This window comes from Prosopis cineraria, unplaced genomic scaffold (genome assembly GCF_029017545.1).
Source record: "Prosopis cineraria cultivar Desert tree isolate PC_DT_omini unplaced genomic scaffold, ASM2901754v1 PC3, whole genome shotgun sequence".
In the NCBI taxonomy this organism is placed as follows: Eukaryota; Viridiplantae; Streptophyta; class Magnoliopsida; order Fabales; family Fabaceae; genus Prosopis; species Prosopis cineraria.
In genome coordinates this window covers 5,190,935-5,215,137 of record NW_026555334.1, presented here as the reverse complement: position 1 = coordinate 5,215,137, position 24,203 = coordinate 5,190,935, and the positions used below count along the sequence as shown (strand labels likewise).

Here is a 24,203-nt window from a genome sequence, read left to right as displayed (position 1 = left end):
GTTGCAAGAGAAAGTGTTTCTCTCATTATTATTTGGGAGAATAGCTCTCTTCGAGAGAACTGTCTCTTTATATTTTCAGAGAAGTTCTCTTACCTATTTTGGAAAATTAGATGTTTTTAAGAGAAGTTCTCTTGAAATAGTCCGAAAGGAATGTGTTCTCTCAAAATTGTTCAAGAGAATAAACTTGACTTGAAAATTTTTGAGATAACATAATTTTACCTACGAGATTTTACTCTCTTTTTTCTCAGGAAAGAATGAGAAAAATTCATCTCTTTTGAAAGAAGATGAAAATCAAATAATATATAACATATTGTTCATGATATGATATGATACAATTTTATAATTGCATTATATATTTAATTGTTGTTATTTAATATAATAATCAAATTTGAAAATTGGACTAAAATATTTGTAGGAATATAATTGAAGGCTTAAATTTAAAATTTGATACATTTTAAATTAATTTTATTAAAAAATAATATTTTTAAGTTTCTATGAATATAAAAAAATTATAATATATATAATATTTTTTTAATTATATTAATAATTGAAAATAACATCAAATGTATGTATATGTTTTGAGTTTTAACAATTTAATATTGCTTCATATATAAACACATACTTGTGTAATTAAATAATGTATAATTAATTTCTCATATAAAGATTTCAATGCTTTAAACTCCACTGACTGCTAATAATATCTGAAGCCATAAAATGTTGACATATGATATATATCCATATTCTAAGAAGGTAGCGATTTGCAATATCAAAGGGTGGGACTCTCCAAAATCTAAGCTTCAAGTTATTGATTAGATTATAACAGAAGATTTTAATACACAATAGTAAAATTTGAAACGATACAAATATGAAAAAAGTAATAATAAAACAGTGCAGCAATGGAATCATAATTTGAAATGACTTAAAGTAGCTAGAGTTGGTAACAAAACAGAGTTCTTGTCAAATAGTTGTGAGAATCATGGAAAGGTGATAAGAATTTCAAATACGCAGCTTTCCACCAGATTCTCTATTACCGGATTGGGGAATTTTGATGGAAACAGCTTTGAAAAGATCGGTGCAAAGGGGTAACAGGATGACGCCGGTGAAATAAATAGACGAGATGGTGAAAACATAGAGTGAAAAAACATCCTGCTTGAGGATGTCCTTGAGCAAAAAGAAGAATGCAGCAGAGAAAGAGACGGATATGGAAACGATGGACATGAAGAGGAAACTCAACCCCAAAAGAAGTTTGAAAGGCAAATCTTTGTGAAAATCTCGAGGTTGCTGGCGGGAAGTGAGGATGGAGAGGAACAAGATGAGAGAGGTGATGGAGCAGCAGAAAGCCAACAGTGAGGTGCTTGCAAACAGTTTGAAAGCTGGGTGGCGTTCTAGGTAAGGTTTGCCGGTCACCTGCTCAGTACCACCAGGGATGGTGATAGCCGTAGTGAAGGCCACACCGGCAATAAGTGCGGCCACGACGGAGCACGACTCCGACGTGCTCTTGAGCCATTCAACGCCTTCTTTGATTAAATCCTTGTGATCTGTTGCAAAAGTATCTGCTGGTGTTTGCTGATTCCTATTGCAGAGGAATTGCATTTTGTGCGGCACTTTTTTCTTCATATACTACAAAATGGAAGAAAACTTTCATCAATTTATACATGCATGACATAAATGATTGATTCAATTTGGTTGAGGAGGAGGAGGAAATAACACTAGAAAACAAGAAATTTAGGACAGATTTGTAATCGGCAAATTTTTTTGTCACAAATCATTTGTGATGAAACAGGTGAATTTTTGTCACAAAAAATTGTAAGAAACACTAGTAGGAAAAGTGCTTTTTAAACCAGTGAAGCCTTTCTAAACTGGTTAATTATCAAGACAACTGATTTAGAAAGTAATTAAAAATTTAATTTCTTAAGAAAAAATAAAAGCCTTTCTAAACTGTTTGTCAACAAAATCGGTTTAGAAAGTCAAAAAAATCAAAAAAATGTTTCCAAACCAGTTATACAATTATCTAGTCTAGAAAGCATTAAAAAAAGTTAAATGTTTTATTAAAGAAGATCATATTTTAGAACAGTTGTGTAAACAACCAGTCTAGAAATCTTTTTCTAAACCTGTTCTTCATGGAACCGGTTTAGAAAGTCTAATAACTCGCAATGTAGTTATGAAAATGCCACCCCCTTTATTTCCTAAACCATTGGCATAGGAACCAGTTTAGAAAGCTATTTTTTCGCTAGTGAAAAAAATTCTGTCATAAGAGCACTAATCCGTGTGTTTTTTAAGTAGAATGAGATATGTTACCCGAAACCATTCGACTTCCCACTGCTTGTGCATGGCAGCACCACTAATATGCATGGGCATGTAATGGGAGAGCCTGGCAGCCAAGTGGAGGATGGTGTTGCCTGCACTGTCTACGCCTCTGAGGAGTTTTTCTTGCAAGTTCTCCTTTATGTGCCTCATCAGGTACTCCAAAACATGGATTTGCCTGTTTACAACTGCCACATGCAATATATTTTGGCCTTTCGAGTTGGTTTTGTACATGACAATGGCCTCTGGTTTATCTTTCAGAATTTTCTTCACTATTTCCAGCACACCATTTTCCGCTGCAATAAACAATGCTGACTCCTGTCTCTCCCTTTCATTTTTTACCATCTCTTCTACCCCTGAAAATTAATCCAATGAATATCCATGGCTCTACCTACTTACATATACAGGGGGAACAGAACACTTCAGGCTCTCTTTCTTCATCTGCTAACTCTTATAATAAATATTTTACTAGAGAGTTCTTAAGTTTACCAATATGCAGAGTTTCTTCCCCAAAAAATCTATAGAGAAGGTGAGAATTTCCTTTATGTTGTGAATTGTGATTTTTAGCCATAATTAATGGTAGACTTGTAGTTTGTGTTGATCTGCAGTAAAAATTTGGTTGCCAACATCTGCACTTTGTTTGGCATCACCGGCAATTGAAAAGTGCATATCATCTAGTGGATCCAATTCAAAGGTGGGGGCGGATTCTATGTTCAGAAAATTCGCCCGAATTAGAGGGGAGAATGATGAATAAAGACCTTATAAAGGTAATAATGTCAAGCTAGAAATCTCTTTATAGCTAAAGTTCCCAAATTCAGTTTTTTTTTTCTCCTATGTTTCAATACTAAAATTTTTAAAAAATTTTAACTTGGCATTAATTTTTTTTATGAGGCCCTTGCTTGTCATTCTCCCAAATTTAACTGTTGCCAACTTGCCATCCATGATATTTAGTGATATTACACACACTGCTTTATTGTCTTGAGGCTATTTTCTTGAATGTAATAAATTCTGGTTAGAAAGAATAAGTTAGAGAGTTCTTAAAGTTGATCACTATAGAAAGTTTCTTGACGGCCCACAATATCTATGAAGATTAGAGAAGGTGATCAGAAATACCTTGATGTTGGTGAGATTTTTTTTTCCTGCCAATATTGTGATTTAGTTATAATTAAAGGCTTCCAAGTTTAAAAATTCAACCCCGATATAATTAATGGTAGAGTTACCTTTTCATTTGCGTTGATTCATAGTTTGCTTTCTTTTCAGCTGAATTTATCCAATATTAGAGAAAAATTAAAGTTATTACTCATATATCTTTCTCATTTCTGAACGTATTGAATATTAATAAGATTAAAAACAAATGACGACACAAATTACAGGTCTTACAAAATTATGCAATTTGTTAGAATTAGTAACATGGATTTGTCCCCAATTAGCCAAAATGTGGCAAGTTTGGTTGGCAAAATGGGAGGTTATTTAGAGACGGGTTTACCCACATCACTTAATTCCGTGTTTTCAGGGCCATGGTGCTTAGCACCAAAACACTCTTTTTTCTTTTGTTTTGTATCCAAACCACAAAATTATAATTATAATAATAAATAAATATTATTATTTTCATATTTAATAAATAAACATTAATCTATTAAAATTTGACCTAAACAGTTCAAATAAAATTTTTGCTCTGAACAGTTCAAAATAGTATTTAAAAAATTAAAAAAATGATATGAAAAGTTTAAAATAGAGGTTGAATCTAGCAAAATAAGCTAGTATCTTACAATAATATGCAAATCAATGTTTAAATTCTTGTTAAGAAAAGTATTTATATTTAATATCCAATCATGCCTTGAATGATATTACCTCTTAAGGATAAAATTGTGCAAAATCAATCAAATAAAAAAAAAAAATTTTTAGTTACAGTTATAATAAGAATATATTATGATTTGAGATATTTAACTTATATTTGAGCAATGTGTTTTTCTTGTTTTCTGTCATAATTTAAACTTGAATTCAAGAAATATACAAGTTCAAGTATTTAGACTATAATTTCATATATGATTGCTTTGAATTCTTTATTTTAAATTCAATGTTATTCATTTATTTTTTGTCTTTTTTTTTCAAAATATAAGGTGGCTAACCTATCAACCTACAAGGTAGCCCGCTGTAGATTTAAGTTATATAATGTGAGTCAAAACCATCTTGTGTCTAAATGAACCCATTCTCTTCAACCCAATTTGTCACTTTTTTTTGTGAGTTGAACCTATATTAACAGTTCTACCTACAATTTGACCACATTAAAGTGTTGCCATATGTACAATCAATGGTGATATCACACACACACACATGTAGACACACAAAAATTGATTATTTTGAGGCTACTTTCTTTTCTTGAATGAAATCATTGTTGGTTAGAAAGAATAAGTTTAGTTTTTGAGAATATACATCCTTCCCAAACTATATGTATTATGATGAGAGAACCAAACTCATTTAAAAAAGCAGATTAAGCATCCCACACCATATAATGTGTGACACGGTGACCCTGTATCTAATGCTATTTTAAGTCTCCATCACTTTGTCAGTCCCTGCATTTTAATGAAGAAAAGAAAGAATAACAAAAGATCAATACCTTCTTGGCCATCGGTTTGATGATGAGGTTCGGGTAATCTGATGTCTACTGGTTGGATCAACGAAGAAGGGGAGTCGGGTACGGTTCCAGCTCCAACGAACGCAACATCTTTATACCTCCAAATTTCATCAAGTATTTGATGGCACCAAACGTGCTTTTGTTTCTTCTTCCTCAATGTCCTTATTACCTCTAATCCTTAATTAATATATATATATATAAACAAGATAATTAAGCACAATTGCGTATGACAGAATTAAAAGCACCATCAATTATTTATTGGCACAGGCTAGATTTTTGTTAGAGGTAGAGAACAAGAGTGTACATACGTACATACCATGGGGTCCAAACAACACAAGTCCATAGAGCCAAACAAAAGGGGTGATTGCAGGCATGAAAATGTCACCAACAAAACAGGTGAATGCAGTCATGAAAATGCACATGTCACAACATGTCCAATAACTTTTTGGAACAACATTTTCATATTCATTGATGTGATCACTTGGGTTTTCTGCATCCACTATGCTTTCAGGAAGAGCTACGACAAAACATGAACTTTGTTTACTTTTCAGATCATAATTATAAAGCAAAATTAAGATAAACAAATAAAATAAAATTAAGATAAACAAATAAAATATTTTCTTTTCATAAACATGAACTTGCCAGTCTGCTGGGATTTTGACGGATGGTAGATGCTCCTCAACGGTTTCACGTATATGCCTTCCACATGAAAAAGGAAATTATATAAATATAAGCAATAATTACTCCCTCCATTCTTTTTTATAGGCCAAAAGAGACAAGAGTTGGATTTTACTATTTATAAAAGAATACAATTTACAAAAGTTAGGTAGTAATTAATATGATTTTTCAAAAATACCCTTATAAAAATAATGGCCTTAGTTGATAATTAAGAGTGTGTGAGAAAAATTCAACTAAGGGCATTTTCGGGAGCGAGGGAGTATAATTAAGTGATGCATACATGCATACTAATGATGAAGAGGTCAATCATATTTGTTATATTCTTTTGGTCTTATTTATAGGATAGAGATAGAAAATTAGTTTTAATCCTATTTACAGGGCACTTAATTATTTTCTATACTCATTGTGTATTTATGCCCTTATTAAATGATAGGAAAAATATTGAAAATAATTTTTTTGTGTTTATTAAAAAAAAAGATAAAAACTTATTAAATTTTAAGACACAATTAATAAAATTTTAAGATTTTTTTAATTTTAATAAAATAGTGACTTATAAATTAAAATCAAATGGAGTACTTACACTTGTATGCGAACTTGGCATACCATCTAAAATTGCTGATGCTGCTTTCGAAAGCAGAAGGTTTTGCGGCTAGGATATGGAGAGGGGTAATTCCCTTTTCATCGATAGAACCCACAGTTTCCCATTGGTACAGTTTAATGATTTCAAATGCCAACTCTGTGAATATGTATACGTGAGCATGAATCCATTAAAGGCATAAATAAATAAATCATTAATTAGTTGTAAATTTATAACGAGTCTGCTTCCTCCTACAATAATTACGAGTCAAATTTAGAAATTTACAATTTATTGCATCAACTTTTCAGAATAGTATTTAAATTAAAAAGTATTAATCCACAAGTAAATGAAACTTTCGTATATAAAACACACATAATCCAAAATAGAGTTATTAAAGTACAACGAAGACAAACTGCTTTATTTTTCTTTGTTTTTTCACTCAAATTAGTGTCATTTCAAGCTTAGCAAAGGGAACAAACATATATATATATATATATATATATATAAAAGGATAATAAAGCATTTAGTCCTTCAAATTTTTCTCAATTATCGATTTGATTCTTTATATTTTCTTAAATTATCATGTGAGTTATTTAAGTTTTTAAAATAATCTAATGTGTAAATTATAATCCCTCCGTTTAAAAATATAAGGCATTTTTAATTAAATTTCATCCCTAATAAAGTAGTCATATACTTTCAAACTAATCCTATCTTTCCATGTTTACTCCTATTAAACACCTTACATAAATATAAAGTCATTTATTAATAGGGGCACTTTAAAAAAAAAAAACAATGATTACATGTGAAAGACTAAAAACACCTTACATTTTTAAACATCTAATCCTCAAAAAACGTCTTATATTTTTAACAGAGGGAGTATTAATTACATGGCATGTATATGTAGCTAAATGATAACAAATGAACCCTCAAATTAGTTTATTTTTTATCAATATAATCTCTTGCACAATGTTTTCTTCTGTTGTTTTCTAAAATTTCAGAGTTTTTTTATTTAAATAATTATACTTTTTTTATTAATTTACATGATTGTCATCAATATTTTATTATCCACATTAGCAAATTTTAATAATGTAACCTCCTTTTCAAACAATAGGAACCAAATCAATAATCAAAATAAATTTAAAAGATTGAATTGATAAAAATTAAACGTTAAAAATCAAATCAATATCTAAGTCAAATTTGAGAATTAAAAATTGCATTGTTAAAAAAAAACAAAAAAAGAATTCAATCCAATCGACCAATATCCATATAAGTGAGTCACCGATTCACTAGTATAACCAGAGGCAATTCTAGGTTAGATGCTAAGGAACCTATAAGTAATTAATTTACTTACCGTAGTAGTCTTCCCTAATAGAGCAATGAAGGGCTGTCTGTCCATCGCTTGCTCTTCTGCATAGCCAAAGAGACTCGCCGGCGCAACGATTTTCGAGGTAAAAGAAAACATCCATATGTCCATTGAGAGCAGCCAAGAAGAGAGGAGTCTCTCCTTTTTTGTTGCGTTCTTCAATCAACACATGTCCTTGACGAGGATCAGCTTCAATGATGCACTCACACATCTCGAGCGACCCTATTGATGCTGCTCGATGCAACGCTGTGTCCCCTTTACCATTTTTTGCTTTCAAACTCTCCAACGCCATCGGGTTCTGCTTAATTTCACCCACCAGCTGCTCAACGGCGTCTGCCCTGTTGTCGTTCGCCGCCACGTGCAACGCCGTGTCTTCATCGCTGTTGACGGGCATCGTGTGAATCTCTGCATCGTTTCTGTATGCCGCGGCCACTTCATACCATTTACCCTGTAGTGTGAAATGGTATATATCATGCGCCGTCGAAAGATTCTGAATATACATAAATGATGAATCCATGTATTCCATTTTGCAGCAATGCGACAATTACTAACAAAACTCTCGTGGTCGTGTGGTAGTCACCTTGGTGCGTGGTAGCCTTTTATACATGATTAGCAACCACACTCATGTCCCATGTGTCTGAAAAAGCAGAGCAGGAATCTCTGCAAAACATTTACAATAAGGAAAATGACATTAAGTCTCAATAAGATCATTTTATTCAAGTAAAGTCCTGATAAATTTAGGAAAGAAAGTTGTAAAATATGAAAATATCAAAATTTGGAGACAAATTTGTAATGGTGTTGTCTTGAATTTGCACCTCACTTCTTGATTTTAACAAGGAACATGGATCTTAATGATTAAATTTGAAAAGTAACATATCATTATTGTTTAATAACTTCCATGAACTTGCAACGTAATTTGTCTCATTAAATTTACAGCTAATTTTCTCAATTTTAAAACTAGAAACATATTGCATTATATAAAAATACTAGTTAAGAATCTAGGGGATTTATTTTACGTTGTTGAAGTTGGAACTTTAAAATGATTTTTTTTCGAACTTAAATGCCATTCTCCCAACCTTTCCTTGTATGGAAGGCAAGGTATTATTACCTTTTGCTTTTTAATTAATTCCAATTTTTTTTTTTCGAACACGTTGTTTACCACTTCAAATGTGACAAGCATCCCAAAAAATTCGATGATTTTGTTCTCAACTTTGTCGTCTGTTTTAAGTCAGTCGATATATAATTGCTTATATATAATCAATCATATGTACCTTGGACATATTCTGAATTTCTAAGGAATAGCTGCTAGCAACACTCAGAGGGACGCAGCCTAGAAAATTTATTTGATTTCGAGGTAAAATTCATGACATACATTAATATACTACTTCATTTTTAAATATAAAAAAATAACTAACCAGTTTAAAAAATTAGGTAAATATAACAATTATGTTTGGAATTAAAAAATTTGGATTAAATTATCCTAAAATTAATGAAACAAATTTGTCTCATAAAAATAAACATTAATTTGAAAAAAATATGTTACAATATTTTTGGATAAAGATGCATTTTTGTCTTTAAAATATTTTTTGAGGAACAACCAGCATTTTACATTTTGTCGCTAAAGTATTTTTGAGGAACAACTTTGTTAGAAATAATTTTTCCCTTAACGTTATCAAAACGGAATATTTGTTTTCCTTTATGTCAGATTTTTTAACGGTCAATGTTTGAGCAAAAAAGCTCCATTTTGATTGCGTTAAGGGCAAAATTTGCTTCAACAAAAATATTAGGATACTAGATGCTCCTTAAAAAATACTTTAGAGATAAAAATACACCTTTACCCAATATTTTTTAAAATTTATAGTTTTACTTATGAAGAAATAAAGAAACATATGACAATTTCTTTTTTAATAAAAAAATAAAAAATGTTTTATATTTTTTGAACTATATTTTATAATGCATAGAAAGTGACTTGAATGGACGTACGTGCCACTGACACTCTTTTAAAGATGTGTTGTGGGATTCTTCTTAGGATTCAACAAGTTTTTCTTTAAATTGTAGATCTATGAGTCTAAAATTCTAAACTTATTTTGATATAACGTTTCTTTTCAACTTTTGAAAATAATGCAATGTTGACCTTATAATTAAAAATTATTAACTTTAATAATTAGTTAACTAAAAAATTACAAAATCCAAAAATGACATTAAAAAACAAGGCTTGGTTCTTTTATATAATTATGTAATCTTTTTGGGTCATTGTCTAAAATTTTGGATTATTTCCTGTAATTTTTATATCTTTTTTTATAATTTATTATTAATAGGAAAAGTTAAATTTTATTAATAATAAGGGTAACATTGTATATCTTTTAAAATTTGAGAAGAATAATACAATAAATGTAGAGTCCCAGGAATAGACTTATAGTTTAACGTTAAAATTGTACATTAACTCTTTTTCTTGATAAATGCTTTTCCTCATTTTAATTTTTAAAAGTGTTTGTAGTTAATTAATTGACAATCTTGAAAATCACAAAATATAAATTGTGACTCGAGTGAGAGCTTTGAGCTTTTTGTTTTATGCCAGGCGAAATCAACCCCTTTATTTACCCATGTTCACGTATGCTTTTTTACTTAGTGGATCTTGATTATTAACCTGATGAGTCTCATCTTCTCAAAAGTAAATACACCCCCCTCTCTCTCTCTCTCTCTCTCTCTCTCTAACATGATATATATGTATATACATAATACTTCCTCAGTCCCAATTTATTATGAAACATTTTTGAAAAGATTGATGTTTTAAATTATAAGATATTTTTATAAAAATAAGATTTCACTAATAATCATACTTTTTTGATAGTATATTTTCCATTATATTCTCTCTTTAATATTCTTTCACAAATAAAATATTAAATTTAAGGTGTTTTTAGAAATTTATATTTTATTATTTTGGAAAAATAATATTATAAAATATATTTAATAAGCTTTATTAATTGGTATGCATAATTTTGAATAAAAATATCTTATAAAATAGGATGGTGGTATATATACGTATGAAGAAAAATAGATAGATAGTTAAGATTCTTATTTTTTAACATTGTCATTTTTAAATGCAGGGAAAATGATATATATATATATATATGTATATATATATATATATATATATATATATAATAATGAAGCATAATAATAGGAGGCATGTGTATGACTTTCATATCAACGATTTAAAAATCAAACCAGCAAAGGTAGCGGTTTATGATTTCAGATGAGGGACATTTTTTCCTATAAGGCACATTCATCAAGAAAAACATTTAGATCTCGAATTCTTTTTCAACTTTCCCTTTATTTAACACTATTGATCATCAAGTATTTGCTAGGACTTAAAAAAAAATACAAAGGTATTGATTGCTTTTTAAATTCTAAGATGTTTCTTCTATTTTGAAATAGAGGACTTTAAAAAAATCCTTATATTTGAAACAAATGTAGTATTAATTATCCTTACAATTACGTAAAATATCTTATCTATTAAAATATATTACTTTCCAAAAAAATAAATCTTACATTTAAAACGAATATTATGCTCAATCTTAGTATTCCATATCATATTATGTCCTTTGCCTCATGCTTTTTCAGACATTTAATCGCGCAAATCAGCTTATGTTTCCTATATTAAATTTTTTTATATTAAGTATGCTTACGGATAATATATTCCATCAAAATAGTTTAAATCATTTGATTAAATATCTTCTATAAGCTTATATATATATATGATCTATCTTCTAATCTTTAGATGTGAGAATTCTTTTATATTTCAATATCTTACATGTTGGAACAAGAATAATTATTCAAAGTAATTATCATTATCAAATAAATATAATGGGCGTTTCAATGACTCTATTTTACCTCTCACTTGGCTTGGGATTCTTTATAATCTCCGTATCTCTCTCTCCATTTCAAAGAAGAAAAAAATTATCTATCCATTTTACCTCGCAATAAATCAAGAACATTAAGTTTTGTCCAAAACAAAACAATATGTGCATTCGTATATAACAAAAAAAGAACGAATATGCTAGACCAATTACTAGATTAAATTAGCTTATTTAGAGAAGAAAAAAATAAATAGCTGGGTGGGACCGGACAGAGTTAACTCGAATAAATATATTAAATTTTAATAGTAAATAAAATGTAACAAATGCTAAAAAGATTCATATGCAGCCTATACAATTTAAAGTTTAACAATAAATAAAAAAGTAACAAAAGCTAAAAAGCCATAAATTCATATCAAGCCTTCACACTTTAGGAATCTTGAAAGTTACAAAATTGGATAGAATTATTTGTCCTGCAAAAAGCAACGCTCATATCATTTATTCCCATGGGTTGCACGAATTAATACAGACAGATATATTTTATTTTCTTTTTAGCCGAAGACTACAGAGAGAAACAAACCTACTTGAATCCACACAAGTATTATATCAGTTTAATTTTCTGGCAAATTAAACAAATTTTTTTATAATCGATTTTTGATTTAATTTATTAATTATATTTTTATTAATACAATTATTAGAATTAATTTTTACATTTCCCAAGAAATACAAGAAATTAATTAAGAAACTATTTTGAAAGTAAATAGAAGTTTAATGATAATATTTATCTAATTCAAATTATGCTAACATGTATAAAATCTCTTTGAACTTTAAGACAGTTACATATGATCTCTATCACCTTTTAGCATTTAAAATTAACTCCCCTAATTTTTAATTTAATTTTTCAAAACTCATTACCATTAATTATTTGTTATTTTATTAATATAGTGATTACCATGTCATATTAATACAATAAACTTGCCACATGATATGAAAAAAATATTTTTTATTATTTTTTAACACAAATTAAGGAGGGGTAAAATTGTAACTTTTTACTTTTAACACACATGATGATGCTCTTATTTTTTTTTTAGTTGAGTGACATTATCCTCATTATTCACAAGTAATACAATTTAAGAAATTTTTTTAATTTTATTGTTCTTTATCAATTAAAACAGCCTTTAATATTAAACAAATGAATTGCATTTGAAGATGAGTCCTTAGCATGCATATATTTGTAGGTGAGTGTTCTCTACTTTTCAGTATATGTTTTCTTTCTGGTAATTAAACAGCAGTGAGACTGAGTGCATATTGGTGCAAAAAGGGATGTTTTATCAAGAACAGAATTCTTAATAAAGCAGCATGAATCCTAAGTTTATATATAACACTCAGAGGCAGAGATTGATAAAGAATAATAAAATTATAATTTTTCTCTTAAATCTCTCTCTCTCTCTCTCTCTCTCTCTCTCTCTCTCTCTCTCTCTCTCTCTCAAATACACCACAATTTTACATATATAATACTTCCTCCATCCTAATTTATAAGACACTTTTGAGAGAAATTTGATGTCTCAAAATATAAGATACTTTGGTGATATTTTTTCAATATTACTCTTCCCATTATATTATCTCTTTTTGATATTCTTCCAAAAATACAATATTAAATAAAGATTACCTAATTTGTTTGGTGAGAATATGTAATATTCTTTTAACAATATTGATCATTAAGCACTTGTTAGGTAAGATTACGTAATTTGATATACTCACCTTTTAAATACAAAGGTATTAACTGCTCTTTAAATTCTATGAAATTTCTTCTATTTTGAAATATACGATTTTAAAAAAGCCTTATATGTGAAACAAACGTGATATTAATTAATTATCCTTAAAAATTACGTAAAATGTCTAATATATTAAAAATATATTACTTTCCCAGGAAATAAATCTCACGTTTAAAACGCATGGAATATATATTATGTTCCTTGGGAGAGATAAAGTAAAAAGGACTTCATCAAAATAAGAGATAAAGCAAAAGATATATAACTCATGAACAATATCATTCTCTAATTCATATCATATGATGTCCTTTACCTCATACTCGTTTTCAGATATTTAATGGCGCAAACCAACTCATGCTTCCTATCAATATTTTTTGACCAGTCTCAATTTAGCAATCTTGAAAGTTACATGATTGGATAGAATTATTTGTCCTGGAAGAAGCAACGACACTCATATCATATATTCCCATGTGTTCCACGAATTAATACAGACAATTATGTTTTATTTTCTTTGAGGCCAAAGACTACAGATAGAAACAAACTTACTTGAATCCATCGGTTTAATTTACAGGCAAACAAATTTGTTGATAATCGATTTTTATTTATTTAATTAGTTACATTGTTATTAATACAATGATTACAATTAATTTTTACGTTTCCCAAGAATAATTTTCAAAATATTGCAAGAAATTAATTAATAGACTATTTTGAAAGTAAATAGACACGGTTCAACTATAATATTTATACATTTTGAATTAAAATAATCAAATAGTAGAGGATGTTTGTTAAGAGTCATCAACATGTGATAGGGAAAGGATATACATGAATAAAAAAAATTTTGAATGTTTACAAAATTGGATTGAGAAATTAAACAATATATCTTACATAAACACACGTCATAGAATTGGCATATTACATAAAGCTATATGTATGTATGTAGTATTATTTTTCTCTTGTTCGCAAATGTCAGTTCACCAATGCTCGATGTAAGATTTCAATTCAACCGTACAAGAAAGAAGTAAACAGTCATACATATTAGAGTGCTGAATTGGAAATGAACTCTAATTATGATCAATTTTTACATAGGAAGTGACTTTTTTTGGACACTAAACTTCAATTTTTTTTTTGTAGTAATTGGTGGATAGTCACTAATATATGTAATTATTTTAGTAATGCTATTTGAGCGGTGAAACCTTTCTTATCTCCATTCACTAAAAAAAAAAAAAGGATATGAAGATAGTTGAGGAATTAATGTGAGGGATCCTTTGCATGTTTAGTTTTACACACCAACACACACACACACCCACGTGTATACTAATATAATTTACTGTTTGAATTTAGGTTGAAAAAATATATTGTCCTTAATATAAGGCGCATGGAGAGTTATTCATTATTATTTTTCATTTTGCTGCTTTTGTAAATTGAATTCCATAACTTACCATATATGTGTATCTCTTAAGACATTTAATGAGTTAGGCCAAAGGAATAACAAGTTAAAGATGCATGGATGATGCATACATGCAGTTGAATGAGCACAAGTACAAGTTTTAGAGAGAAAAAAGGAAAGGGAAGAGCAGAAAAGATTGAAAGCCCGTTTGCTTATTGAAAATGAATGAAATGAAATGGATTAGAAAAATAAACATAAAAAACATTGCTTTAATTTTTTTTTTCATATTTATCATGAAGAATTGAAATAATTTAATTTATTTTTTTTCTTATTTTTTAAATCTATTTCATACCAGCAAGTGACAACGGACCCTGAAGCTCATAAAAAAGCCATTTTGAACTTACACATGCATGTCTTCCGCGTTGCATTGCATCCCACATGTGAGAACCATATAAAACAAGAGTGAAGAGAAATAGTCAAAAAGGCCAATAAAGAAGATATATAGGCAAGAATCAAGCCAAATCAAGCCACGCCCAGGCAGGGACAAACTTTCCTTTTTCATTCAAAATCTCCAAAGGGAAATCTATTCATTTTCATGACCATTCAATTTACTATCGGTTTCTTATTTTATCAATATATGGCCGAAAAATATCCGGCTTCTTTTGTTTGGATCAACGTGTTTCTTCATCCTTACACCAATTAAAGGCTTTATGTTTGATCTCATCAGCAGAGAGGGAGGGAGGGACGTTTCATGAATGCGATATTAACTTTGTACCCTCTTATCTTATTTATATGACAGAGGAAAAGGAATTTTTTGATCCTATATTTATAGACATGTTATTAACTTTTTATCACAAGGTCCTGTTTTACTTTTATCTAGTGTTGGTAAGAGAAAATATATTATTAAAATATATATACATATTTAATAGGGATAGTTGAAAATTTATCAAATTTTTAAAGAGAATTAATAAATTTTAAGATTTTTCTTAATTTTGATAAACTATATTTGGAGTAACTTGTAAATAGGACAAACAAGAGGGTGTAATTATTATTTTGTTGGAAATTTTATTCAATTTGGATGATATATTTAAGATATATATTATTAACTTATATTAAGTTTTAATATATTTTTTATTTTAAAATTAATTCTTTAATGTTAGACTAAAGAATTATTTAAATGAAAAATGTCTTAAAAAGTTATTAGGCATATAAGTTATGGTTCCCAAACCTAATCGCAACTGTTCAAATAAGATTTGGCCAAGAAATAAAAAACTATTCAAATAAGATGTTAGATGTATATAAGAGTGATCAAAATCATCTGCATTAATCCGCTCTCTGAATTTTTGTCAATTTCTAATAATTTCAGCTGTCCAAAATATCAATCTTCTCAAGCTAGCCACGAAATCAATGAATCTCAGTGTTTGATCAAATGAGAGTAGCTTTAAACTTTTAATATCGTCAGTTTGGCATCAAATAATTCCAAATCCATCTTCGATTTTTTTTGGTTGCATGCCAGCTCCATTTGGTTGGTTGTATCTTCACACAGTTTATTAATGTGGCTAAATTGGGAGCGTAGATTTAATGAATGGTTGAAATGATTTGAAATTTACAAAAATTTAGAGATTAGATGTAATGAACCCAAATGAAGATCCAAGTGGGAGCCCAACTATCACAACAGATAACCCAATTCTACAGCCCACATTGGAAGCTAGAAGAAGGAGCCAACACACAAGGAAGAAACGTGGAAATTGCGCGAGTTGGATGAAGTGGAGGCTATATAATGACAAATACGGTTATGTGGGGGGTGTAAAATGATTAGAATATCTCTATCTCTGTGCCAAACCTTCTCTACGTTTCTGCTTCTGCTATACTTTTCTACATGCCTTTGCTGTCATTTTCTCATTATTCCTACTGTAGTGCCTTTATCAATTTTGGAATTGTAATACGCTTGTGAACGTTGGTTTTGTCAGTTTTACTCCATTAATATTATAATATATCCTGAGCATTACAGATTTGGTCCTTTCATTGAGAGATAATGGCGGAAAATACCAGACTAAAAGAGCTTCAAGCTGAAGTGAGAAAGAACAACGAATTTGCTGAGCATGCTGTAGGTATATTCAACCGACTCGAAGAACTCATGGATGAGCTAATGAAGTCGACAGATAATCTGAATTGGAGGTTTGAACAACCTAGCCCTGAAGGATCTAGAGGTTCACCTTCGAAGACTACGAGTTACTCGCCGATGGGGTACTATGGGGACAAAACAGACAGGTGAAGATAGACTTTTTATTTTAGGATAATTCATAAAGGAGAGAGTCATTTCAATTGTTTGTTTAGTTCAATTGAGTTGTAATTATTAGATTACTTTTTATTTCGTGTTGGAATTCTTAGAATAGTTATGCTATTAGAGTTGCAATATAATTATGAGAATAACATTGGATATGATTTCAACTTTTTTACTTGTTTAAAGGATTTTGTTATTGTTGAATTATATTTTGAATTGAATAATAGGCTGGCTGTTTGTATGTTGTTGTTCATTTCGGATGATGCTATGAAGAAGTAACCAGTAACATAGGGAGTTAAGGAGAAATAAACACCATTTAAAAAAAAAACCTTTTTTTTTTAAATTAGTTGTGACAATAACCAGTTTAGAAAGTAAAGACTTTCTGAATCAATTGTAACTAATACCAATTTTAAAAATCTTTTTCATTGCTTATTTTTGGGGTACTTACAACCGATTTGAAAAGTTATTTTTTAAACCTCTTTGTACAGTCAATTTAGAAAGTTTTTGACTTTCATCATTCATGAACTAGTTTAAAAAGCTTTTCTAACTAGTTTAAAATATATATTTTTTATACTAGTGAAAGATAAATGAAAGCATTTTGACCCAAAGAAAAAGGTTACGATTAGATGATTAAGCTAATATGTCTCTGTTTTTTTAAATTCAGTTCAATCAAGAATGATCCTCCTATACTTCGTCAATCTATTTCTTTGATTTATTTTTATGCCGTATCATTATTATAGCTTTTGGTTAATTAAAGTTTTTCTTTTATCATAACCAATAAACTTAAATTTTAAAAAGAAACTGTTTGTTCAACCACGAACAGAAACTATATGTGATATATATATATATATATATATATAGTTATGCCGCATCACATGTATATTCCTCGACTTGGTCATCATTTCCCCTTTTGATAAAGAAACAATTACTTTTTTTATTGTTAAAAGGTATTCTCATATTGAGGATAATCTTGTTTGATATATGATCAGATATTAAATTTAGACACTATATAGCACAACTTTCAGATAGTATACATTATTAAAACACTTAATTAAAGTTTGGAGGAACTAGATGAAGAATGAAAACACACAGATCCGAAAGTACACCCCCGATCCAAAAGAAACTTGAAACGACATATGATGTTGTTGAACTCTTAAAGGCATTGGAAGTCGCTGTCTTTGTCGATTCCACAGTTGTTGAGAATCAAACTGAAAGCAATTGGAATGTTGAGATTGATGCCAAGAACATTAGCTTTGAGGGCAGTGCAAAGGCAAGAAGAAACTTCAAGATCAACCAAACCATTAATGAGGCTGCAACATGGAAGTGTTAGTGATGATGGTGATCCAATGTTAATATTCACCAGATTCAACACATCGACACATATACCTAACTTGAGGACATCTGTAGGACAGCTATTAGCCTCAATGGATGGCACTACAGGCACAAAGGAGGAGCTCACCATTGTGAAGAAAAGAAGATTGAGAGAGAGGATAATAAAGGCAAGAAATTTTGGAGCCATTTTTCTCAAAAAAAAAAAAAAAAGAAGTTTTGATTTCCTTCAATGCTTTCGTGAATTGGGTGTGTTTTGGTTTGTGTGTGTGTATGAAGTTGGAGAGCGATAAGGTATTTATAGGTAAGGATTATGGCATTTTTGGACTTGAGTATTTGAAATTACTTGTAATTTCTTTAACCACTCTCTCATGCAAAAAACACTCGGTGGCTTACATAATAAAAGGAATGGTTCAAATTTAATTATTTTACTGACAAATTTAATTGCTTTATAATTAATTACCATCTAAAAATACATAAATTTAATTGTATACCATTATTAATGTTTTATATTAAATTGTTTATTTATTTATTTTGTTGCGGCTATAAATTATGCAAGTTAAAGTTTTATTAATAGCTTAAAATTATTTGTTTATTTTATCCATGGACGCTTAATTCAACTAATCAAGAAAGTTGAGTACTTTATGTTTTGGTCTTGAATTTGAATACTGAAATATGCAATCGTATTAAATAAATACTTTAAAGGCATTCCTGAAATACTTGTAAGGCTATAGGGAGGGGCTGCATAGAGTATCCACTTCCTTGAAAAATACTTATTATTTCAAAGAAGAAATTTATAATAATTGTGATAAAAGGTTGGTCAAAAATAGAAAAATAGACTTGACAATGACCACGTGAAAGAAGTATTATAATTAAAAAAATGTAATTAATATGGTGCGTAAAGATTTAAAATAACTATAACATATAAAATTAATATTAAAATTTATTGCTCTTAAATTATGAATGGTATGGTGAGGACCCCATCTTACTATAAAGGAGAAAGTAAACGGAAAAAAAAAAGCTAAAACTTATTAATTTGAATACAATGAATGCATATGCCAGTGATTGTGTAGAGCATATTGTGTGTGTGCATGTGTGTCTATCTATATATATAAAAGGTAATGAAGACATAAAATAGCTCAAATGATAATTATGAAAACTGATATACGTTTATCAGATTTCTGGCACTTATCAGGTAGCACGCCACACCATTCCCAAATTTTGAACAATGCATTTTTACTATACATTAATACACACACACATCAAGATCTTTGTTACATAACTTAAATAGATATTTCTCGCATTGATCCCTTTGAATAATTAATTAGGAGAATCATGTGAATTACTCTTCAAATCAAATGACTCAATTAGGCACAAAACATGAGGTTTCTTTATGAAGAATATTTTAGAGACAATGAGGGACCTATTCATATGACTGTAGGGGAAATTTCCCCACTAATAACATGCATTTCATTGCGTTTGTGTGTGTGTTAATATATGTAAGATCAATGTTTTAAGAATTGAACTAACCCAAACAGTCGAACCATTAAATTGCCACCCCCCTACAAGAGTTTTATTGGTACAACTCATTAACTTATTTTGGGAGTTGGATCATTTTGAACTGCTTGGAATCGAACGGTTTTGATAGAATTAGAGTTAACTTGGAAACCCGAATGAGTGGACCACTTCAAACTATTTTTTCTTTTCTACTTTTAATTTAATAATAATTTTTTATTCAATTTAAAAACATTTATGTCAACTTTCTTCCGAGTTATTATTGTAAAATTTTGACTGCATGATTTGTCTATTAACATTGTACGAATTAAAATGTAAACAAAATTAAAAAATTATGTATTTTAAAAGACAAACAAGGTAAATAAAAAACTATGCAGATGAAAAAAAAAGTATAACTTCTTATGTTATGGGGAACAACTTTTAATTATCACATATTTTTAATATTTCATTTATATATACGTGTGTGTGCACGCGCACGTGCACGAGAGCACGAGCACATATAAATATTATTTTTTATTTAATTATTATATTATTGGTTGGACTGTCGATCCAATCAATTAATCTATGAGAATTGTAACTTATTAACTTTTTTTATTTGTCATCTAGTGATTGTATAACATATATATTAATTGATGCTCAATCATGTATTGAGAACAGAATTGCCTCCAAATTACAAGTAATAAAAAAATTACTAACTGCCTTTTTTATGATATTTCTACCCCAACCTAATTTTATTATCAAATACATATACATGGTTAATATAAACTGCAACATAGCCCGACACAGCCTAATACATAATGCCAACAGGACCACCCCAAAAACTGAAAATTTCGTTTGGCGTAATGAAAGGGGTGTCCGTTTCCAAAAATGCTCTTTGATCGATTTCGATCGCACCCTCTCACACCTAAAAGGATTTAGTTGAAGGGATATTTGGGTGATCAAACATACGTCAGAAATGACTAGAAAATGCTTCTTGCAATGTACAGGATTAAGAAAAAATTCACCTGTTTTTCCCTTGTTTGTTTGTCTTCGGGCAATATGTGAATATGTATCTTTATGAGAAGTTTTTGCTTTATAGAATGTGACTCTCATTCTTATCAACTAATAAAAAAAGAATGTGACTCCCATTAGGGGTAGAACTAACTTTGGAATCTAGAAGGTCAAATGTTTAACGAAAAAATAACATAACATTTAAGTATTTAACTAATAATATTTTAATTACATGATATATCAAAGTTTAACATTTCTTTTGAATAAAAAAAAGCTTAATTCTTCCTTCTTTGATGTCATTAAAATAATTTATACAAGTGATTCTATATCAAACTCTTTAACAACATATTCTGTTTTCAATATACACATAAATAGAATAGGCTATTTCTCAAACATAACGAACTAAGATTCAAACCTTTTTTGGGATATGTCTATATTTAGTATCCAATCATACCTTGAATATAATTGTTTTCAATAAGAGAATGAACACGTATGCACAAAAAATAAAAAAAAGATATCTACCATTCATCTTGTTACGATGCATCCATATTTGGAAAAAGCCTTGGAAACAAATCAACAAAACAAAAAAACTTTTTGCCACATTTAAGTTAGGTTGGGTTAAATTTTATCTGACATGAACATGGCTATTTCGCCTGTGAAAGCTAGGCAAAGCAAAGTCACAGTAACAAGAGTAAGTCTTGTCTCATTAGAAAGAGTTGGTTAAATAAATTATATGACGTCATTGTGTTATATCATCAACTAAGCTTTTAGGAATATTATTAAATAAGAAGTCTATAAATATTTTATAAATGTTCTCTTTGTTATTCCAAACAATAATTAAACATAATGTTTGAGTAGATTGCCATGAATTTATATCATAATAATAAGTTCCTAAATCTATTGAGGTCAGAGTCAACTTCTTTAATGATACACAAATGATAGAAAAGACAATGGGATTTATATGAAAGGAGACTGGTTATCTAATTTGCACAATTAATAATTGCATGAAGTACAACTCTTGATATAAAACTAATTTGAAATAAACCAATAGAGCTTAGAAAATGTAAAGTTGAAAGTAAGATCAAACATTCATTAATTGTGTTTATATATTTTTGCGCAACACAGTCTCGAGACCCAAAAAAAAAAACATAAATGTAGTTTCTCCCGTTGCTAAAATATGGACAAACTTTTACTTTCACGAAAGCCTTATGATTTATGAATTTTTAAGCCAAAGACTTTGGTCACATGTAAATAGAAAACGCTTTCTTAAAAAATATTACATTTTTTTAAAAGAACATTATTTTAATAATAACTCATTTTTAATATATTTTTACTTTTGTACATATTTAAAAATTAAACACCTTATTTTGTTTCTGAACTTATCACCTGTGAAAAAGTTAAACGATAAATTAAAAATTATATAAATACAAAATATATTAATAAGATATTATAAAAATTCAATTAAATTTCGGTTGATCTGAGCCATTCATTTCATGTTGAAATAACAATCTCTGACATTCATTTTAATTTTTTTTTTATGTATTTTACATATTGTATTTATGAAAATAAAAATTATAAACAGTTTAAATATTAAATCTAGACTGTCTCCGATGCTCATCAAGGGATGAGCACTATGATACTCAGACTCCTTGATGAGATATAAAATGTCCAAATTTTGAGCTATGAATCTTTAATTCACTTGATTCTAAAGCCCAAGTGATTAGATTCAATTCAATGACCTTTTCTTTTGTTATTTTCACATGTCTTCCTATTAGAGTCAATCATATTTAAGACACTATTAGGTAGAGCCAAGAATAAGAAGGGTTGGGCCTCATGAGCCTCCAGTTTAAGCCAATTTTATAAGGGTTGGGAGTTTGGAAAATTTTGTCAAGAAATCATCATGTTTAATTTCGATTGAGGATCCAGTTTTGAATATTGTTATGATTATAATAATCAGAGTCAAAATATAATGACAAGTCCATGTAACTTTTTAATGTTCTTATGATTATAATAATCAAATGACGTCTACAATATGCAATCTTATATTTCATTCCCCAACAATTTCCAAAAAAAAGATGGAAAAATAGTAATCAAGGATCTTTATATGAAATTTATATTAGTCAAAGATAAATTATTGTCAAAACCTGAATGAAAAACAAGCATTAATAGATTGTTCTTAATTTAAAATTAGTTGTTGTGAAAATTTAAATGAATACTTGTTGATAAAAGACTAACTCAGATCAATAAGTGTCTATTCAGGTTTTGATAATAACTAATCTTTGACTAATATAAATTTTATATAGGAGTTCTTAATTGTTATTTTCCCAAAAAAGATTTAGTACTGTAACAATTTATGAGGAAAAACAATGAATCAATTCTTAAAAGAAGCCTTCGAATATTACAAATTTCATTCAACACCCGGAGATAGACAAATATTAATAAAGAAGCCTAGAAGTAAAGATCAGTGGTCTTCCCTCTCTCCTTTCACAACAAACAATTAAGAAACTTTATTAACCAATATATTCATTGGCAAGCACCAATGACAAACGTAATCCAAAAACACGATGAACGTACAGAAAATGAAAACCTTTGAATGAATATTAATAGACAGACAGACAAAACAAACTAGAAACAGATCATATTGCAGATTTGTTTCTAGGCACATTGAAAGCCAGAGTTGTTCTTGCCACAATTGTTGAGGATGACGCTTAAGGCGACCGGAATGTTGAGTCTGGTACCCAAGACGTTCCCTTTGATGGCGGTGCAAAGGCAAGTAGCGACTTCAAGATCAGCCAAACCCTTAATGAGGTTGCAACATGGAAGTGTTGGTGGTGATCCGACCTTAACATTCACCAAATTCAACACTTTGGCACAAACACCTAACTTAAGGGCATCAATGGGACAGTTAGCCCCTGTGGAGGGCACTGTTGGAACATAGGAGGAGCTCACCATTGTGAAGAAAAGAAGATTGAAAGAGAGGAGAACAAAGGCAAGAGATTTTGGAGCCATTTTTATTTCACAGAGATGCAAGAGGGTTAATTTTAGTACTTGATGCTTTGTGAATTAAATATGGCTGTGTTTTGATGCGTATTGGAGATTAGTAGAGAGGTATTTATAGGTGATGAGGACAGTGGAGTTTTGAATTTTTTAAATAGTTTTGTTCAAGGATAAATTATATATGTAAAAATATAATTTTAAACTAGCCTTTTTCGTTATTGATTTTCTTCAAACTACAGAGTCTTTTTGGGTAGTTTCAAAATATAGAAAGTCTGCCTCTATATATTTAAATTCCATGTTGCAATTTTAGTTGGTTCCTTTAATTTAACTAAACAATAATTAGAATAAGTGTAAAAAAGAAACAAAGTTGTGACTTTAACCAAAACTATTGTCTCAAACATTATAAACTTGAAGACAATGAAGGTAAGTAATTTTTTTTTTTTTGGATGAAGAAGGTAAGTAATTATGTAAGATAACAAAAGAAACAGAAAAAAGAAAATCTGATAACAGAAAAC

General features: G+C 29.3%; 4 protein-coding genes across 4 annotated transcripts; all 4 read right to left on the bottom strand.

The window, feature by feature from the left end:
* Positions 1–791: 791 nt before the first annotated feature.
* Positions 792–2,376, bottom strand: LOC129305043 (uncharacterized). The gene is made up of 2 exons (XM_054944945.1): positions 2,299–2,376; positions 792–1,620 (listed from the first exon to the last, which is right to left on the bottom strand). Exons 1-2 carry the CDS (start codon positions 2,356–2,358, stop codon positions 997–999), a joined length of 684 nt encoding a protein of 227 aa, XP_054800920.1. The 5' UTR covers positions 2,359–2,376; the 3' UTR covers positions 792–996.
* Positions 2,377–2,408: 32 nt separating this feature from the next.
* On the bottom strand, positions 2,409–8,074 carry LOC129304659 (uncharacterized). The gene is made up of 7 exons (XM_054944390.1): positions 7,546–8,074; positions 6,198–6,353; positions 5,582–5,638; positions 5,256–5,456; positions 4,922–5,116; positions 2,537–2,660; positions 2,409–2,442 (listed from the first exon to the last, which is right to left on the bottom strand). The coding sequence occupies exons 1-7, from the start codon at positions 8,072–8,074 to the stop codon at positions 2,409–2,411; spliced, it is 1,296 nt and encodes a 431-aa protein (XP_054800365.1).
* A 9,936-nt stretch (positions 8,075–18,010) lies between these two features.
* On the bottom strand, positions 18,011–18,376 carry LOC129304655 (14 kDa proline-rich protein DC2.15-like). Its single transcript, XM_054944380.1, has one exon. It carries the CDS (start codon positions 18,374–18,376, stop codon positions 18,011–18,013), a length of 366 nt encoding a protein of 121 aa, XP_054800355.1.
* A 4,797-nt stretch (positions 18,377–23,173) lies between these two features.
* LOC129307095 (14 kDa proline-rich protein DC2.15-like) lies at positions 23,174–23,779 on the bottom strand. The gene has a single exon (XM_054947960.1). The coding sequence runs from the start codon at positions 23,698–23,700 to the stop codon at positions 23,347–23,349; it is 354 nt and encodes a 117-aa protein (XP_054803935.1). The 5' UTR covers positions 23,701–23,779; the 3' UTR covers positions 23,174–23,346.
* Positions 23,780–24,203: the final 424 nt, after the last annotated feature.

Bases quoted from the DNA above. Each gene is read 5' to 3' on its own strand.
- LOC129305043 (XM_054944945.1), bottom strand. From the start codon at position 2,358: ATGCCCATGCATATTAGTGGTGCTGCCATGCACAAGCAGTGGGAAGTC. The intron at 1,621-2,298 runs GTAACATATCTC...TCCATTTTGTAG, and splicing joins GGGAAGTCGAATGGTTTCGG to TATATGAAGAAAAAAGTGCC.
- LOC129304659 (XM_054944390.1), bottom strand. From the start codon at position 8,074: ATGGATTCATCATTTATGTATATTCAGAATCTTTCGACGGCGCATGAT. The intron at 6,354-7,545 runs GTAAGTAAATTA...ACATATTCACAG, and splicing joins TATTAGGGAAGACTACTACG to AGTTGGCATTTGAAATCATT. The intron at 5,457-5,581 runs GCAAGTTCATGT...GTTTTGTCGTAG, and splicing joins GTCAAAATCCCAGCAGACTG to CTCTTCCTGAAAGCATAGTG.
- LOC129304655 (XM_054944380.1), bottom strand. From the start codon at position 18,376: ATGGCTCCAAAATTTCTTGCCTTTATTATCCTCTCTCTCAATCTTCTT.
- LOC129307095 (XM_054947960.1), bottom strand. From the start codon at position 23,700: ATGGCTCCAAAATCTCTTGCCTTTGTTCTCCTCTCTTTCAATCTTCTT.